The sequence below is a fragment of the Ursus americanus genome, chromosome 23, assembly GCF_024610735.1.
Source record: "Ursus americanus isolate L20-20 chromosome 23, mUrsAme1.1.p, whole genome shotgun sequence".
NCBI lineage: Eukaryota > Metazoa > Chordata > Mammalia > Carnivora > Ursidae > Ursus > Ursus americanus.
This window is the reverse complement of record NC_142149.1, coordinates 11,990,499-12,011,091: the sequence shown is the minus strand read 5'-3', so window position 1 is coordinate 12,011,091 and position 20,593 is coordinate 11,990,499. Positions and strand designations below refer to the sequence as shown.

The following is a 20,593-nucleotide window of genomic DNA, read 5'->3' as shown; positions in this document are numbered from 1 at the left end:
GAGATGACGGTGAGGCAACAGGGTGCCCACAGAGACAGTGGGAGACGCCACACCAGACGACCGTGAGATGTATGGAGATGAGCTTTAGGGCCCTCAGCAGGGAGGCCCTTGCTGGAGCTGGGGAAGGGGGGGCCCTGCCCGCAGGACAGGGGACACTGGTGTCATGGTGCGTGCTCCAACTCTAACACTCAACTCAGGATCTTACTTGCCCCAAACTGCTTCCTTCGTGATGTTTCTCTCGGTACCGTGCACTCAGGGTCGTCATTGGCATCGTATCACCATTGAATCTGTGTCACACAGAAACTTGTTTTCTCTCTTCCTTTCCATATATTTTAATTCTGCTCTGATGACAGCACCCAGCCACCTCCGCAGGGAGCCCCGTAGCCATTCCTTCTCGCGTAGCTGGCACGTCCCTCCTTCAGTTTTAATAGAGGACAAAGTCACAGTCCTCGGGAATGAATGCCGCAGGCTCAAGGGATCCCACGTGTGAGCGATTAGTCGTTGTAAGAAGGTCGAAATTGAAACGAATGACTTGTGGGTGCTCCCTCCTCCCCGGGCTTGCGCAGAAGAGGGGTGTCTGCAACACGTCACCACTTTTCACTCGGTCACCCTCCTCCGTGATCCCGGAACATCCTAGCTGCGGTTCTTGAACTTGATCCTCCATGTCTGCCACCCGAGATAAGAAGCTGTGCTTGGATTTCCTGCCTAGGAAAGTACTGGCTACTTGAAGCGGAGACGTGTGTCAGGTCAGGAGGGTCTTTGCGTGACTAGGGAAGGGATGAGGTGCGTCAGGAGATGCCAGCTTCCTGAGGTCATAGTCTTGGAGTAACATGATTTCTGTTCCTAGAACCTATGTTAAGGCCAGGAAACACCAATATTTTTAAGAGCGCATTTTTAGGACCTTTAAAGAGAGGTCTTCAGGAGTTTTAAAAGCCTGAAAATAGGTGCCCGCACACGCAAGAGAAGAGAGAATAAGTAACAGCTTTCTTCTTCTTGGGTGAAAACGCTACTCTTATTTTTCATACTGGCCACGATACTTTTGCCTTTCATGTTGAATCAGTAGCCTATGACGTACTATAGCAAAGGCTCACATCCAAGTGCAATTTCTCATACATGTGGTTTGTTGCAACAGGGACTAAAAACTTTCCACCTGAAAGGAATCTTGCCTGATGTGAAGAGTAACATATGTATGGGGTTAACACCCCCAAAGATCTCCTTTTCTTCATACCAATAGCACCAGAGACTGAATGATGAGGGGTAAAAAAGGAAGAAAAAATTGCTTGCTTGGACTGTGAAAAAAAAAATTAAAAACCTGAATGTAAGCCATAAAACATATATATACGCTGTTATGTTTTTGAATGCGTTAGTGGCTTCTGCAGTGACTGGGGTTCTGGTTTTCTTTAGATCCTTAGTGTGAGCCCGTTCTCCATCCCTGTGGAACCACCAGTCCAACTTTCTTACGGTTTGTTATTCATCCTGGGTAGGTCTAAATGAAGAAATCACTTTGAAAAGAAATCTTGACTGACATTTCAGTTGAAGACTTGTTACTTTTGTTAGATTTAGCCTATGAAAAAAAATAAAATCAGACAGGAGCTATAGTGGCCTCTGTAAATAGCCAGTGAGACCACCCAGGAAAAATGTCACTCTGCCATTGTGTCATCTTCCCTCCCCTGAGAGTTAGATCTCCTCATCTGGGGGACAGGCCTGGTCTTCCCGCTGTATCCCAGTTGTTCAAGATGTGCTTTTAAAAAAAAGTCTATAAATCTGACATAAAAATAGTGCGATTTTGTTGCTTTTCTTTCATTTTCCCTTAGCTTTCAGTTAGCAATAGTAGAAAGAAAATCATCTGCTGTTTCTGTGTCCATTGACATGCCAAAGAAAACCAACTCGTCAGAAATATTGTCAGCACCATTCGTGAACTGAATCAAAGTAATGCTACTTTAAAAAATGTGGGCATTAGTAAAAAGGCAATTAAGGTTTAAATGAGAGTCATGCCTATTTCCCCTTCATATGTAGTGTCTCTTCCCTCTAGTCACAGATCAGGTGTCATTTCTGGTCGATGGATAAACCAATCAGAGGATGATGGTTTCTATCAAGATTTTATAATCTGAATAGATATTTTATGATACAAACTTTTAAATCATCTTACCGTTTTAAATAGAAAACAGACCACTTCCGTTAAAAAAAATAAACCTGGAATTTTACGGTCTGTAAATTATATCTTCATAAAAATATAAATAAGCCTTTCCTTTCCAGTTATCTTTTCCTTGGGTCAAAATATGAACATCACTCCTTGCTTCCTTAACTTTATGTTCAGAATACACTTGGGGAAGTCCTTCTGTATCTCTTCTACCCGTTGAATGATGAATGAATCTTGTCTTCTCTGAAGTAAGATAGTAAATTCAAACCTCATGAAAGGACGGATATGGTGACTTCATGTTTTTTTAAGTAGGAAAAGCTTAAAAATGTTTTTAGATTTTTATTATGGAAACTTTCAAACATACACAAAAGTAGGGAGAATAGTATGCAGAGCCCCCACTCGCCCATCAATTTCAACAGTTTGCCAGGCAGACTTTTTTGGGGCAGCACTTTGGTACAAATACTCTGCTTTTTCGCTTATTAAACTCCTTGGCTGTGCAGAGCTTGCTGCTAACGAGGCCCCTCCTTCATTTCACCCAGCAGAGGCTTGTCTGCTTCCTTGTTTCATGACCGCAGACCTAACCCAAAGTCTACAAAATCAATGACTTTGAGGACCCCAATTTTGTATTTATACAAGGCAAAACTTAATCCATGATTTTTTTTGGTCTACATATGCTTTAATCCAGTTTCTTCAAATAAAAGAACTCTATATTATTCAAGATCCCCACTCCCCAGAGAACATGTGGGAACAGGGTCTATGGGAGAGAGCCAAGGAAAGGGTCCATTTACCCTTTGCCCCTCAATGTACGGCAGGCTCAGAAAAATGTGCCCGTAGGCCTCATGATGATTTGTGAAAAGGTCAGACACAGGCATTTTGCCAAAACTTGGCAGCACAGAATGAGGCAGAATATAAGCGTAAAATGCATTAAATTTCAAGTCAGAACTGGTTTGAAAACTCTTAAAAAGCAGGAAGGCATATCCTACAGTCTGCGTAACAAAATGGAGTTCACTCTGCTGATAGTGGTTCTGGAAGTGACTCAGGAGAGGGTAGCTTTTTCCTGTTGATTCTGTGTTGATTAGAAAGTAGTTTTCCAAATTTCTCACAATGGAGGTTTTGGTAAAGATGGGGAAGTAGAGAGTTTGAGATGGTCTCTGGTGAGAACCTGGAGCCCAGATATTCTGGGTGATGAGCTGAGGACAAATTTGCTTCCCAGACAGCCTACTGAAAAAGGATCATAAGGTCATAGCTCTCATGGGTCAGAATGGATGCCCACCCCCACCTCCATCTGTGGAACTGGCGGAGAGGTTGGCTAAGGGCAAGGTCAGATCTCTAGAAAGACTTCTGGTCACACTAAAAGACTAAGTCTGAAAGCCTCTATCATATGCCTTGTATACTGGGAACATTCTGACATCTATATCTATCTATCTGTCTATCTGTCTATCTATCCATCCATCCATCCATCCATCCATCCATCCATCCATCTAAGCAATCTCTCCACCCAATGTGGGGCTTAAACTCATGACCCCAAGATCAAGAGTCACACGCTCTTCTGAGTCAGCCAGATGCCCCATTCCTTTTTTTTTCACTATAGCACGGTGTTTCTCCCTTCCAATGCCTTTTTCCTTCATTAAATAACTTTTTAACCACTTTATAATTGAAATGAACTCTTTTGTTTCCTTTATTCATTATTAAAAGGCATATATCTGCCATCATTTCATGTTTGTTTGATTCAGAACTGCCAGAGAACTTTGGTTTTTAATAAGACTACAAATAATTCCTTAATGCATGATTTTACAAGTTGAGTGATTTGCTTTGAATCGTGTTTATAAATTTTATGAAAATAATATCAACTCTAGTACTCTTTTCTTTCCCCCAAACCAACAGCAAAGCTCTAGTACTGACACAGGTGCCATTTAACGGACATCACATTAGCCACCAGCCCTTCCCCTCACCCTGCGAAGTCCATTGACATGTATAATCTTTCAGACTTTAATTTGCCCTAATTATTTTCATATTTTAAACAAATCAAATTATAATGTGCTCCCTTTTAGAGAGTGTGGTATACCCTCATTGTTCTTGCAAAGCTTGTTATGTCATTTACATTTTTCTTCTGGAAAGTGTCATTCTTTCTTCCCGACCACCACAAAGCACTCTGAAAGTCGGCACAGTGTTGCTTCCTACAGCAAGCTGACTTACATGGCATTTAAAGGCAGGTTTAATTGGGAGAAGAGAACTGCCTTTTCAGTAATGATGCAAGTTAACACAGCAGAGCCGAGAGATGAGGAATAATTTTGCAGAATAAACAGTTTAACTGTGCAAGTTGGATTTCGTTTAATATTTGTGATCCAGTGTTGGACATTCTGTTCTTTCATGATCATGGGCTTTTCTCAGGAATAAACCAAAAGTCGCGATTTGTGTGTGTGTATGTCAAATGTCGGATCTGAAGGCTTTTGAATAAAGAAGCCACAACTCGAAAGAATGTTCCTGCTTGTACTGATTGAGTAATTGTGCTCATTTTCACACTGTCCTTATGTCAGATTCTGAGGTTGAAACTCTAACGGCCTAATAATTTTTTAGAATATGAGACCAGGAACAGCTGCCAATATAAACTGTCATTTTCCTTTCATCTAAGTACATCTTAACTTTTTTGAAAGTGGTATATTATTTGGTTACTTTCCAATTTTTTAAACTGATTTTTTAAAAGATAATAAAAGTAATTTCTAGACACACTGCTTTCTCTGATTAACCTTAAAAAGGTCATGTCTTACATCTTTAAACTACGAGCAAATTTGAAAAGTGGTACCTTTTTCGAAAGCAAATGTAATTTCACTGCTAGTTTGATAGTATTGATAAAATACGGTTGACTTAGTCTTTTCGCTATATGGAGTGTGGAGAAAGGATCAGATGTAATTCTGTGACCTGTCCTGTTAGAAACGCTTTCTGCTAGAGTCCCGTAAGGCTAAACTCTCAGCTGCCCCCTGACCCTCAAGGTCTCACCAGCCCCCTTGGCCTCTTTCCCCTCTGCCTGCTCATCCGTGGGGCTGTCAGCCAGGAGTCAGGTTCTTGAACCTCTTCTCTTTCGACTTACTTCCCCAGGGAAGTATCCTATTTGCACCTAGTCTGAGACCCCTCTCCACTGCTCAGAACCCCCTCCTGGTGTGACTGGTCCCCTGGGAAGTCCCACCAGCACCTTAAACTCAACTGGTCAAAAATCAGCCTGCCCCCACTGCTCTGGCTTCTTGTCCCTTCGGTAGTTCACGGCATCCTATTCTGTGGTCGTTCAGTGTCAAAGCCTTGTGGTATCTCTGAGTCCCTCCTTCCCTCGACGCCCCGTTCAGGATTCTGCCACAGCCACCGCAGCCCTCCTTCAAGCCGTCCTGTCATGTTGGCCTGCACTCTTGCAGCAGCCTCCTTACTTGAGCCCCGGCTTCAGTCTGCAGAATTAGTTCCTCAGAATTCAAGGGAAAAACCACTGCGGCATGAACAGGGCCGGATACTGCCATGGGACGAGCAAGAAAATGGGCTTCTGGCTTCGGCATTTGGGAGGTAACGAGTGACTATGATGAAAACGGACTTAGGAGTGTGGTGGGGACAGCTGGCAGGTGCAACGGGTTGCCAAGAGGGTGGAGAGGAGGACAGGGGCCACTGTGTGTGGCTGCTCCCGGGTTCTGCTGCTGGAGGAGGAGGGAGACAAGGCAGGAGGCAGAGAGCAATGTTTTGCTTAAGACAAGAGAGGTGCACATCTCCTTTATTTTCTTCTATGAAATAAAAATAAAAACTAGGGGCGCCTGGGTGGCTCAGTCGGTTGAGCGTCAGACTCTTGGTTTCGGCTCAGGTCATGATCTCGGGGTCATGGGATTGATTCCTGTGTTGGGCTACACGCTCAGCAAGGAGTCTGCTTGAAGATTTTCTCTCTCCTTCTCCCTCTGTCCCCCGCCCCACACATGAGCACGTTCTCTCTCTCTCTCAAATAAATAAATATTTTAAAAAATAGAATAAAAATAAAAACTAAAAAAAAAAATAAAGGAAGTGTTTTACTGTTTTAGTGTTACAAGTAACAGTAATGTCATATATACATACATAATATGTGTCTAGATATGGATATTTGGAAGGTATAGTTGTATATTCTGTGCTTTGAGAAACATCATAATCTTTAGTTTAATGTGCTGTATTAAGGACGTTTGCAAGCCCTGGTGATTAAAGTACATTTCCTCAGGGAGTATCATTCAAATATTTATTAGCTCCTTCTACAAACATGAATTCAGTGTCAAGTGTGTGCCAGGCGTCAGGTTGGCCTGGCTCTGGGCTTGCAGACCTGAGGGGGAGAGAGCCCTGAGCTTCTGCTGCTCTCAGTCCTGCACAGACACGGACACGGATTCTCTGAAGCACTTGACGGATAAAAGCCCAGAGGAGTCCATTCTTAGCTCTCAGGATGAACACCATCAAGCAGAGCAGGTGGGGCAGCTTCCAGGCAAAGAAAAGAGAAAAATAGGTACAGAGGAAGAAAGAGGCAGGGTGAGTAGCAAAATGTACAGAATGCGAAGTTAGTGTTCTAAAACGCCAGCCCCGGGGCGCCTGGGTGGCGCAGTCGTTAAGCGTCTGCCTTCGGCTCAGGGCGTGATCCCGGCGTTATGGCATCGAGTCCCACATCAGGCTCCTCCGCTAGGAGCCTGCTTCTTCCTCTCCCACTCCCCCTGCTGTGCTCCCTCTCTCGCTGGCTATCTCTGTCAAATAAATAAATAAAATCTTTAAAAATAAAATTAAATAAATAAATAAAACGCCAGCCCAGTGCCTGAGTACCGGCCACGGGGACCCGAGCAGGCTACGGAACCTCGCCGAGCCTCAACCGCACTCTCGCCGACGCCGAGGAGGCAACACCTCCTGCCCAGGATCGCAGCGAGCGGTGAAAATACACCCCGCACAGTCCCTGCCAGCTGCCCTGATCCTGGCCACGCAGCAGCAGGACGCCAAGGCTTCGTGGGGCTCAGCCTGGCCAGAGCCAGAGGGCAGAGGCCCCTGCAAGCCCCGCCCGGGCGTTTGAGCTGTAGCTCCGGGACGCTGGAGTACCGTGTAAGCATTTCAGGGGGGGACTGACATACTTAGATTGCGGTTTAAGAAGATCACTCTGACAGCAGGATGAGGGTGGATGGGAGAGCAGGAAAGACTGGGAACAAAAAAACATGCACACATTCTTCCCACTACAGTAATCCTTCCTCTCCCCGATGATGCCGTCAGAGAGGCGGATAGGATCCTCTTTATTGGGAGCTACCGAAAGGAAAGAAGAAACTGCGAGTTGATCAACAAACACAGAACAGTTGCATTCACAGACCACAATAACAGGATTGTAAACGGGTACCTGCAAGCTCGTGGGCAGACTTAGTTGAATTGGGGATTTTAAAATGAAGCATAATATCAAAGAGCCCCTAAAGCTTTTCACCTCATCCTCAAACCCTTTTACTTTTTAAATTAGAGGTTCTTGGCCTGGGGTTCATCCATGGATGGTCTTCAGGCAATCTGTGGACTCCCTGAAATCAAAGACTGAATATAAACAGTTTTTCCATGTGGGGAGGGACCACTTAGCATTCATCAGATGCTGGCTGGCTGGATCTAGAACCCCAAAGAGGTGAAGAACCACTGTGTGTATCTGTATGCAGAACAGACTGGCATTGCCTTGAACGGACCGGACGCTGACTGAGACGTTTCTGTCTGAACTCCAGACTCCGATCTAGCTGCACCCAGCATCATTGCTTGGATGTGTAATGGGCGGTCCAGACTTAACATACTGCATCCCAAGCTGAACAGATATCCTACCCCAACCCCTCCCTTACCTTCCCCGACTGCCGCCTTCCACCTGCTCAAGCCAAAATCTGGGGGTCTTTTTATTTCCATGGTCTGCATCCACCCCTTGGGGCTGTCACTCTATCTTCAAACCCCCGCCTGCTGCCACCCACCACCCTGGTTCAGTTCCCCATCGTCCTTCCCCAGTATGTTTCAGGGGCCTCTACCCTGCCTCCCTGCTTCTGCCCTTATCCCTTTTCCATCTATTCCTCACAGCAACCAAAGCAATACTTGCCCACACTCTCCAGTAGCTTTCCTTCTACCTCTGAATAAAATCTAAAGTTCTTTGCCCTCTGAGGCTTTGTGTGACCTGATGTGGCTTGGCACCTATGATGTCCCCGATATTGTGTCTCCCCCTTCGCCCACTCTCCACACTGACCTCAGGGCCTTTGCTCATACAGTGTTCCCTGCTTGGAAGGTTCTGCCTGCAGATATCCGTGACTTGCTCTCTCTCCTCCTTCTGGTCTTTGCTCAAGTCTTCTTGGGTCATCTGTTCAAGATTGCAATAATAAAATATTATACTTATTTGTTTATTGTCTACCCCCGAATGTAACCGAAGCTTCATGAGAACAGGGAAATTTTTGTTCTCTGGTTTCTTTCACTCTTCTATCTAGAGTGCCTATCACAGTTCTTGACGCCTAGCAGGAAGTCCGTTGTCTTGACTGAATGAATTTTATTTTGAAAATTTATTTGGCACCTTTGCTGTTACCATGCTGTGTATCCTTCTCGTTGTAACTTTCTGTCTATCATATCCATAATTATGTGAGATTGTTTGAATGCGTTGTTTCTTTTTGAATTCACCTCTTTACTTAAAATAGTAACAGAGGCAATGATGATTATTGATGTCACGGTTCCTAAATTCCCTATATTTACCTGAATTCTATTTCCAGCAGCCACTTGGCAGCTAAAAGAGTTACTCTCCATATGCTTCTTACAGGCTCCTCTAATTCCACACCATCCTTCGTGACTTAATAAAGAAATTCCTTTAAGGCTACTATTAGTATAATTTGGAAACCTGTCATGTTGGTGTGACATTGCAATTCCTAGGCTGTCACAACACTTTTCAGAGTGCAGCGTACCTCACAGGTGGACCGAGAGAGCTACTTTCATTAGTGACAGCTTTATGCTTGATTGCAGGCTTGTGGCTCTGTGCTGGGAATATCAGAGACATTTTTATAAACGGAACTGACACCTGCTAATGTGTCTGTCTTCTGTTTGGAATTTGTTATACTAGCTATTCCTAAAGCAGAAAACACCTGGGCGTGACCTTTAGAGTCTGGTTTTGTTTGCCTGAGCTCTGGGAAACAGCAGTCATGGCTCGAGCCGAGCCCTTTTTAATGCCAGTTCAGGTGGTAAAACTTCTTTTCGAGGAGTCGAATTTTTAATGTGTATGTGTTTATCTTACACCGTTCCAGGCTTTACAAGATGAACTGGAAAACCGCGCTAACCAGGTACGCTGCGCAGAGAAGAAACTACAACACAAGGAACTCGAGTCACAGGAACAGGTAGGTCCTGTCCCCGCCACCGCTTGGCTGTTTCCTTTCTCCGGCCAAGCAGCTTCTGTCATTGCTGTTTCCCCTGGGATGCGTTGGCTGCAAGTAGCAGAATACCCCACCCCTAGCCGGCGTAGATGGCTTAGGGACTGAGTACCTCACATGACCAGGAGTCCGCAGGTAGGGTAGGCTCTGGGCCCAGAGGTTCGGGGCCTGGCTCTGCTTCTCTGCCATTCCCGTGGCTCTACCTCCTGCCGTGGCCTCATCCTCACACCATCCAAGACGGCTACAGCAGCTCAGGCATCCGGTGCAGACCTGGCGGTGTCCAGACTGCCCTTCCCAGAACCACCGCTCCCCCGCACGCCTCCCTTCCCATCTCATTGGCCAGAACTGGTCACGTGCTCAGCCGGGCCTGTCCAATCCCTGGCAAGAGAACTCAGGGGACCCAAACTAGCCTGGACGGATGGCGATCCACCTGCTGGTGAGGGTCTGGGAGAGGGGGGATAGCCTGGACCAGGAACGGGGGACAGGGATGTTGAGTCTGCAGCCGGCAGTGTCTGCCATGTCATCACACTCCTATGCACAGACACTCTCATACTCACGGAAATCAGGGTTTCTTTTGAACTTTAATTTTCCCCCTCTTTCCATTATGTTGATGAAATAAATCTTACATAACCAGAATAATCTGGCAATGACAGTAGCTAATGACCTGTTTTATTTTCAAATGACAGGATTATTTTCATCCAGTTCTTCTGGTTATAGTGAATTATTCTTTGTGGTAATTTTGACAGTTTAAACTAAAAAGTCAACAACGTTATCAGTAGAGATCGTGAGTCTTGCTGAAATCTTTGATAAACGCATTGTCCCCAGCCATTGCGTAGAGGACTGCTAACATTCTCCTAAGTGCCCCCAGCCTCTGTGCACAGAAAGAACCATAGGTACTCACAGATTCTCACACTTCAGTTGTCTCGTGAAAACATTAGTTATATAACTGTGACCTCGTGGGAAAAGTAAACTCTGAAGTAAGGCTAAGAGGGAAACTCTCTTCATCTTTGTAGATGTTTACAAACAGGATCCGAGGTAGGGGATTGCACAGAAGGGCAAACGTGAGCATCTAGTAAATGCTCAATATTAGTGCTTAGTGAACTGACTTGATCTCCTGTAATTCCTTCCTGCTCTCTGGTCTGTTTCCTGTGTAAAGTACGTGCCGTGTATCTATGTCTGTGTCATGTCTTACACGCATGCATCTGTGCACATACATGGACATATATGAATTGCGTAGGGTCTAATGTACAGTCAATAACAGGATCACAAAGTAAGATGATACTAGGATGAAGTGCTGAATAATAACTACACTTGATCAAAGGCCCGAAGGTGACAGACACTGCCCGAGACCATTACACACGGTAGTTCTTTGTCATGATAATAACCACATAGGGCCAGGACTATCACCCCCGTTTCACGGAGGGCGCACGAAAACCCAGAGAGGTTGAGTAACTCGCCCAAGCTCACACAGCTAGTGAAGAGTAGAGGTGGATTCAAACCTGGATGTATCAGTTTGGAATCCTTCCTCCTTTCATGACAACATTTCTAGTTCGTAAAAAGGCTGCCCAGCAGTGACGTACGGTGGCAGGCACCTGCCGTACAGTACAAATGCCGCTACCCCTCAGAGTGCAGCAGAGAGCAAAGGCAACCAAAGCCGAGCAGATCTGGCTGCAGGTGACGATGGCTCCTCGGATGGCAGCGGGGTGCTCAGCGGCAGCCGGCATAGGCCTGCTCCCCTCAGAAGGGCAACTGAGCTCGCCTTCCGTCTAAGATGCTGGTAACTAGGAGAAGACCAGCTGCCTAACAGCAGGAAGCGGTGCTCCCTCCTGGGGCTCTTCCACTTTGTGATAAAATATGACTTAAGGTAAAACTTTGTTGACATCACTCTAATTCGTGGCAAAACTTCACACAGAAAATTCCATAATATATTGAGAGTAGGGAAATTAAGAAATCCCGAATGAACAATAGGGAAGGATTCAGGGGCCATGTTCTGTCTTTTTTTTTATTGACTTCTTTTTGATCATCAAAGTTGCTTTCATCTTTGCAGTGACAATGGCTTTTTAGACTATTTCTTGCACTAATTCCTGCTATCTTCTGCTAGGGCTACGGTTTACCAAAGAAAGGTCAGGAAATACCCATGGGTAAAACTGACTATTTCGTAATCGTTGCAACCATAAAATGTTGAATTCTTTCCACAAGATCCTAGGGTGTGGCTAGGATTCGATGCCAGTTGTTTCAACAAAACTGAAGAGCAAATAATGGGCACGTAATAAATCCTATTCCTCTATCTTTCACTTAGTTTAACTTTGGTTTTATCTAAATTTGACCTGTGGCCCCCTTTCAGCTTGTGACAGTAATGGAAATAGTCAAAACTAATTACAAGTATCGCCGTGGACGTTTTGTAGGGGCTCCTTGTAGATGAGCTTACTTAGGAGATTTCAAACGTCGAAATTGTCGTGTAGGGTTTTCTGTTTTGCATCTGTCAAAGCAACTGCAGGACCAGTAGCCAGCCTGACATCAGCCTATCAAATAATCAAAACAGCTTCTTGGAACTTTCTTCTCTTTCTTTTCGACCAAATATTATTATCCTGATACTTGTTGCACAAAGAATCAAAATTGAGACTGGCAGAGTTACAAAGGACAATTTCCTGGCCTTCCTTTCTTAACTTGCCTGCTTTAAAAAAAAAAAAAAAAAAAAAAAAGTTTGAACTGTTTCTGTTTTTCATTTAAGAAAAATTCCTGTGTTTTGAGTCTATAAAAACAAAACATGAATGAGGCATTTTAAAAGTTATGTTTTTAATTAAAAACAAAAAGCTGCTTCTCATCAGGCCTTGATGGGTGGTATTCTCGCTGTCCACCCCTTGCCAGTGCACCGTCACCTCTCCCCTCACCCCGGGGGGCCTACGTCAAGGGCGTCACCAAAGAAGGCTTGTTCACCCAGAGTTGCAAAGGGTTAATTTGCTGTGATGCACCTTCAAGATAACACAAATAAAATGAGAAAAATACTAATTTTCTAAGTCGGCCCTATAGAAGCACGTTTCCTAATATTCACAAATAACAAAGTAATTTAAAAATCATCATTATTTTTCTCCACTACGAGGAGCTGATAATTTCGAATTCTAGATTAGATCGAGCAAGAATCCCGCAAGTGCAGCAAGAAGGGGGGATCAGAGCTCTGAGCGAACTTCCTCATTGTGCAAGGAAACAAAGTCATCAGAAAAGGAGGTGACTCCTTAACACGCTAGCGGTGGGCCCGGGGCAAGACTGCTCCTACCTGTGCGCTCGGCAGGCGGCTCACTCCCAGGAAGCTAGTTTCTGTTATATCGAGCACTCTGTAAAATGGATAAATGCCACGTATCTCTTAGGTTTAGATATGTGTAAAACTACATGTCATTCATGGGAGCAACCATGATTTCATTGTTTGCAATGAGACTAAGTAATTTGCTAGCCCTGGTCAAGATAATTTGGTCTGATAAGTTACAGAAAAGAGAGGAAAGAAAAGAAATAGTCTAACATTTTACTTGGTATTTTTAACACCGTACAAAACACATATTTATCATAGAGCACCAAACAATGTCAGATAATAACGTACACAGGATAAAACCCCTCCTTTGAACTGAGTGTATCTTAAGTTTTGAAAGTGTGAGTAGCTTTGATTACATTGGTCACTCAGTTTCTCAGAATATTTTTTTAAATACATTAGTGAGAAAAAATAATACCTTTGAGACCCAATAAATAAAGTGTAATGCTGCGCGTTTCACTCACAGGGTCATACTTTTTTTGCATAACATTTCATATTGTGCCAGACAGTGCTAGGTCCTGAGAAGACACAAGGATGAATTAAGTCTCAGTTCTTGTGCTCAAGGAGTTTACAGTCGAGTGGAGCAGAGAACATATGTGTAAAAGGGACTGCAGGCATGGAATTTAAAGGAGGTTCTTTTTCTTCTAACTGGCATAGAGACTCAGAATCACAAGATGTAGAAAGAACACACATATTGGTACTGCTGTCCATCTTCCCCAAGGAGAAGGAACGGAAAGATCTTTAGCTGGTAGAAGGGGAGGGGCCACCTCCCCCCGGAAGAGCTTGGAACTTGCAGGCAGGTTTCAGGAGCCTATGGCCTTCAAGGGAACCAGGTCCTTGCTGAGCGGTCAGGCAGGAAAGCGTGCTTCTGCCAGCTTCTCATGGAGCACCTGGGCGCCTATCTCATCTTGTTGCCTGGGGCTGCCCCTGGAGAGCCTGTCTGGTTTTCTGGCTAGCATTTTGGGGCAGCCAGCTAGTTTAGTTCCTAGTCGTAGCTGGTGTGCCCGGCATGAAGGGGACTACTCCGACACAAGTAACTCATAAATTGCCTTAAAATATAGAAATGAAGGCAACCTACTGAATGGGAAAACTATTTGCAAATGACATATCCTATAATGGCTAACATCCAAAATATATAAAAAACTTATACGACTCGGGGCGCCTGGGTGGCACAGCGGTTAAGCGTCTGCCTTCGGCTCAGGGCGTGATCCCGGCGTTACGGGATCGAGCCCCACATCAGGCTCCTCTGCTATGAGCCTGCTTCTTCCTCTCCCACTCCCCCTGCTTGTGTTCCCTCTCTCGCTGGCTGTGTCTATCTCTGTCGAATAAATAAATAAAATCTTTAAAAAAAAAAAAACTTATACGACTCAACCCCAATATAACCCAAGCCATCTGATTAAAAAATGGGCAGAAGGACCTGAATAGACGTTTTTTCCAAAGCAGACATCCAGATGGCCATCAGACACATGAAAAGATGCTCAACATCACTCATCATCAGGGAAATGCAAATCAAACCACAATGAGATACCACCTCACACCGGTCAGAATGGCTAGAAGCAAAAAGACAAGAAATAACAAGTGTGGCAAAAATGTGGAGAAAAAGGAACCCTCCGGAGCTATTGGTGGGAGTGCAAACTGGTGTAGACTCTCTGGAGAGCAGTGTGGAGGTTCAATTACCATATGCTGCATTAATTCTACTTCTGGATATTTACCCTAAAGAAAACAAAAATACTAATTCAAAGAGATAAATGCCCCTTTGTTTATTGAAGCATTATTTACAATGGCCAGGATATGGGAGCAACCTAAGTGTCCGTCAGTAGGAGAATGGATAAGGAAAATGTGGCATAAATATGTGAGGGAGAGAGTGTGTGAAAAAGGGAAAGAGAAATTGGAATATATGTGAAATATATATAAGTGGGGTATATACAATGGAATAAATACTCTATATATATGTGTGTGTGTGTGTATACACACCGTGGAATATTACACAGCCATAAAAAGTGATGAGCTCATGCCATTTGCAGCAACATGGATGAACCTAAAGGGTGTTATGCTAAGTGAAGTAAGTCAGACTTAAGAAAGACAAATACCATATGATTTCACTGATGTGGATTCTAAAAAAAAACAAAAAACAAATGACCAAACAAACAAAAAGCAGAATCAGGGAGCAAACTGATGGTTACCGTAGGGGAGGGACGTGGGGGAATGGGCAAAGTAGGTGCAGAGGGGGTGGAAGATCCAGGCTTCCAGTTACAGAATGAATAAGTCATGGGGATAAAAAGCCCAGCATAAGGAATATAGTAAATGTACTGTAATAGTGTTGTATGGTAACAGATGGTAGCTACACTTGTAGTGAGCATGGCATAATGCATGCATTTGCCAGATCACCGTCTTGTACACCTGAAACTAATGGAACATTGTGTGACAACTATACTCAAAAAGTTAGCAAATTATTAAAAAGTGCAAAAACTAAATAATGTAATATATATAATCCAGTCACACTTAACACATTTTTTTAAAAGATTTTATTTATTTATTTGACAGAGAGAGAGAGAGAGCACAAGCAGGGGGAGTGGCAGGCAGAGGGAGAGGGAGAAGCAGGCTCCCCGCTGAGCAGAGAGCCAGATGTGGAGCTCGATCCCAGGACAGATGCTTAACCTACTGAGCCACCCAGACGCACTATATATTTAAGGTCTAGCCACATCAATTAACTTAGGAGAGAATCTAGGGAACAAGGCAGTCACGGGTAATTGTGTGTGTTTGAGGAAGGAACAAAGGTTGTCCCAGAGAGCCTACCAAGACACTGGGAGGAGAAAAAGGAGAGTCTCCAGGGACTAGTATGATCCAGCAAAGAAGCACTCCTGGTTCTAGGTCGATCTTTGTCCCTACTGGTCATGTGCTCTTGGGCAAGTCACGTAACCTTTCTGGACACCAGGTTCATAAAATGTTGTCATAATACCGTCCCACAGGATTGATGTGAACATCAAAAGAAGATAATGTATGAGAAATACTTCAAAAGGTATCAAACATGATGCAGATGAAATGTGCGTCATTATAGTTGTCCATAAAGTTCAAAGGGACAAGTGAGCCAGGCATTAGCAGGAAGGAAGGACATTTGGAACAGAATGAGGGAAGACGTGAAGCAGAATGGGCTCAGAAGGTTCAGGGACTAGTGACTAATATCTTGGTTAAAGGGTAGCATCGGTGAAGAGGAGAATAAAGCCAGAGAGTTAGCCGGTTTCATTTCATCCATTCAAAAAGAGAACAAACCTGTGTTATTACCTGTTCTTTACCACGCACTGCACTAGGTGTTAGGAGTATTGGTGGCTAATCTTGGATGCAGTGCTAAGGAAATCAGTCATTGCCCAGGAAGCGTTGTCGGCCATTGAGGACTTTTGCCCTTCAACTGGGTAGAGTTCTATGATTGCATTTACACTTTAGAAAGATTAATCCAGCAGCAGAAGATGAGATGAACAAGGGATGAAAAGAGATGAATTCAGAGGGTATAGCACTAAAATTCACATCACGAGTCACAGGAGATCAAGAGGGCTCGAACTCGATCTTGTCAAAGGGAGTAGAAAGAAAGGAGTAGATGTGAAGACTCACTTGAAAATTCACAGAACACAAAGATTTAGAGGGCAAAAGAAAAGAATAATAGCTCGTCTTTGAGTTGATAGGCTGATGAATAGTGTAGTGTCCACAAGAGGTGGAGTCTGAGAGGCTAGCAGCAGGGCATTCATTTGGTGGAGACGTGTCATTGAAAATCTGAACTAGAACTTGAGAAGGAATGCACACACGTCTGGATCCTCTTGATGGGGGGACCTAGCAAAGCCTACAGGACATGGATGAGACTGAGAGGCAAGAGACGAGAGGCCCACGGGCAGAGGCATGAACAAGAAAAAGTAGGGGAGGATACAAAGAAGGTTTTAAAGGAATGATTGGCCAAAGAGAGAAGAGCAGAGCCAGAAGAATTTAATGTCGTGAAAACCAAAGAGAGTTCCCCACTAGACTTTAAGCTCCTCGAGGGTACTGGCCCTGTGTCATCTCAAGGCACCGACCAGTGCCTGTTGTCGCACTGAATCGCTCAGTAAAGCCCTTGCTGCCCTCAGTCTCATCCTCAAAACTCTCCTGCCCACTCCACGTCCCTCTTTAATCTGTGCTCTTTTAACACTTTCTGTGAAACTGCTAAAGGTTTTCCCATCAAACTCCCTTAGTAGATGTTTGCTCCTTGAGGGTGGGCCCCTGAGCTGGGACTGTGTCCTCTTCATCCTTCTGTCTCAGCGTTCAGCCCAGTGCTGGGCCCATGTGGCACCCGGTGAATTTGTGGAAGGAAGACAGGAAGGAGGGAGGGGGGATTGGCAGCATGGTCTCCTGCAAGGAGTCTGAGAATGAAGAGTTCCAAAAGCCACCAAACTTGGGTACTGACCTCCAGATCCTTTATATTGCACCCCCTAAGCCTAGGCTAAGTAGACTCTTTCTGAACATATTCTTGTCTAGGCTTTTGTTAGAATAAATATTACATGCTTGTATAATTGTCATCTGGGGTGAGTGGGATCGTTGAGCGTTCTCACGGCTTATCTCATGGCTTATCTGGGGCGCTCAGAAGGGTTTGTAGGTTGGGGAAAACCAAGATAAAGCAGAATGCCAACACCCTATCCACACAGCCCACCTTTCCTCTTTTTTTCTCAGTAATTTTTTCCCTACATTTATTGAGGTATAATTGACAAAAAAAAATCGTATATATTTAAAACAAACGTAAAACAATGTGATATGATACACATTGTGAAATGATTGCCACAATTAAGTTAATTAACACTTCCGTCACCTCACCTTCTTACTGTGGTGTGTGTGTGTGGTGAGAATGCTTACGATCTCCTCTCTTGGCAAATTTCAAGGAGACAGCACAGTCTTATTAACGATAGTCTGCGCTGTACGCCAGGTCCCAGAACCATCTCAACAACCGCAAGTCTTTACCCTTTACCCAACATCTCACATCCCCCCACCCGCCGGCCCCCAGCAGCCAGCATTCCACTCTGTTTCCATGAGTTCGCTTTTTTTCTTTTTTAAAAATCCACAGAGGGTGAGAGCGTCTGAGTTATCTGCATTCTTTCTCTCAGCCACTGTCCTCTGGGTTCATCCTTGGTGTCGCAAATGCCACGCATCCCGCCTTTCTGCTCCTCTCTAAATCAGGGCTGATTTTCCTTGCAAATCTCTTCCATGAGACACCCTCAGAAGGACAAAGCAGAAGGGATACCAGCCAAGTCCTTTATTTTCTCTACAGATAAACTTGGCATTCTGCAGCTTCCTTCCCAGGTTCCTGGGCTTAAGAAGAAAACTGGATCCCTTTAGTATCGGTGGCTTTGGGGTCATGTTACGCATCTCTGGCAGAGCCTTTGCTTCTTCTGCCTGGTCCACCTTTACAATGATCATCATTTGTATTCCCAAAGACTTTATTTGCCTCCCACAAAGCCCAGTGATCTGTGGGGGAGCAACATGGATATTAGGAGAAGCAACATCAATATATTTAAAGCTTTCATTGGGTAGCGCTGCTTGTCTTTAAACCACCTCAGTCATCAAGAGTAACTGACAAATCCATAAAGTCACAGGCAGCCCTACAGAGGAAGACGCTATGTAGACAGAAAATCAATTAGGCAATAATCGTAACAATTGTTAAGAGGAAGAATTGGTCTTTTGCAGATTTCCAAGCCTTTAATTTCTGCTTTCCATAATGGATTTTAAAACTTCACAGTCTTAGCTGCTGTTGGCTAACTCGTCTGCAGTGAAATCTATTTAAAAGTACTAACAGCACAAAACTATGTTCTATCCCAAAGCACATTATGAAAACAGGAATAATAATTGCAACAGAAATAAAATTCAAAGACTTTTATTGACTTTTCATGTTTAATGGTTATTATTCTGGCTTGTTTCGAGTAATTTTAATAACCACAGTTTATTTACAAAATTCAGACTAATTCTTTTGTTCCCATGCCAACAAAATACATTTGTTCCCAGACAGCTGGTATGATGCATCCTTCTAAAATTTGTGTTGTTATGAGGGCTAGAACCACATTTAATTTTGGCCACGTCTTATTCTCAATGAGAGTTTATTTGAATACTTGCCTTTGTTTTCTGAAAAACACTTGAAGCACAGTGTCAGGGACATGAGTATTTTCGTTAAAATACACATCTCATCAAAATTTTCCTTATAAGTCAGTTCCAGTAGAATTCTAGAAGATTTTAGTGGTAAAGCAAGTCAACACTTGTGCACAAAACCGCTACTACAAACTATCCACGATGATCACAAGGCCGTTGTTAGAGGAGAACTTAAAGCAGCTCTTTAATGTGCTCTGCATTTCATCATGGCTTTCTTGAGATTCCCTTTGTTTTTAACTTCACTGGGCTGGTTGCGCTGGGGGCAGGAGAGAGGAGGCGTGTTTTTAATCCCGTGCTTTGCTGACATGTCAAATCCAAGTGTCAGCAAAGGACCCACTGCATCATTGCAGGTGTTTTTCCATAAAGCATTTTCTACATTGTCGAAGTGGTTCTTTGTCCGTGCAGCTAACACAGGGGGACGATGGGGACAGGGGTGAGAGCTACAAAGGGACTGCACAGACTGACAGACAGACAGAAGGGGCTCTGACCTGGGGCTGCCGGCTTCAAAGCCTGGCTATGTCTGCCTGGGTCTAGGTCTCATCCTGTACTCCTGTAAGTAAGTAATGTGATAATACATTCTCACTTCTTGTGGTTTGATTTTTTTTTTAAGGTAGTTTTGGCTGGAATTTTAGTGGGTTTTTTTTTATTATTTTTTTATTCCAAAAAGTATTTACTTCAAATCAGTAAATTATAGAGGCACTTAAAACCCAAAAATAAAAGCTTAAAACCAAGTTTTCTTCTATGCCACCTTTTTAAACTCATGGGCAAGAAGAATGATCACAAGCATTAACCTGGGTAATGGAATACAGTCTCCCAGGAAGAGAGAAAGGAGAATATATCCCTGAGCAGTGTCCTGTCAAGATTTACTTTTCTGGCAGCTGCTAAGCACTGAATTCATGGAATTGAGTGAACAGCTGGAAAGAGGAAGTCAAAGAAGAGAGAAACACAGAGATGGTAAAAGAAGGTGGGAGTGAGTCAGCACGGCGGCAGGGAGAAATGTTTGATGACTACTTACTGTGCCTGTCACGCTCAGAAAAGTTATCACATATTCTGAGCTAACATTTACTTACAATTCCTTTTCTGCTCTCGTCCAGCCAGAAGAGATCTCCTTCCTGTTGAAAGAGGCTATTTTAAGGTGGAAGCGATTGAAATTGTTTATTATCAAACAAATGGCAGAGCACAGGTATTTTAGAGGCCTCAGATGTATATCAGTTTAAACTAGAAATAAGGAAAGAAAGGTGATATTTTTATACAAAAGAAAATTCAGAAATTTGAAAGGCCCTTTGAACATACTTTACATGAAGGTAACCTTTTGGATTTCTCTACAGAACTCGAGGACAGTTCCAATTGAAAAAAAATATATTGTCATAAAATGTTCAAATGCAAAAAATGATTTCTTGAATCACATGGAAAAATTAGAACTAGTGAAGAATAGAGCATCACTGGTGTGATTAAAATTGTGTGAAATATGACAGCTATTTTGAAGCAGACAACCTAATACCTCCTCAGTGCTCAGTGTATAGAGTTGACATGGAAGTCTTGTCCTCTAGAAGCTTCTGTTATTATGATAAAGGAAAACATCATTTAAAGATCCATTTTTGGTTTTGTATGTGAGATTTACAC

The 20,593-nt window shown here is 43.7% G+C and overlaps 1 protein-coding gene across 11 annotated transcripts in view; it reads left to right on the top strand.

Moving 5' to 3' along the window:
* CEP112 (centrosomal protein 112) overlaps window positions 1–20,593 on the top strand; it is a 437,573-nt gene that overhangs the window by 334,130 nt on the left and 82,850 nt on the right. For all 11 annotated transcript variants that reach the window (XM_087854195.1, XM_045813972.2, XM_087854196.1 and 8 more), the window contains one exon: window positions 9,394–9,483. In XM_087854195.1, the coding sequence (XP_087710321.1) occupies window positions 9,394–9,483 (90 nt within the window). The remainder of the gene's footprint in view (window positions 1–9,393; window positions 9,484–20,593) is intronic.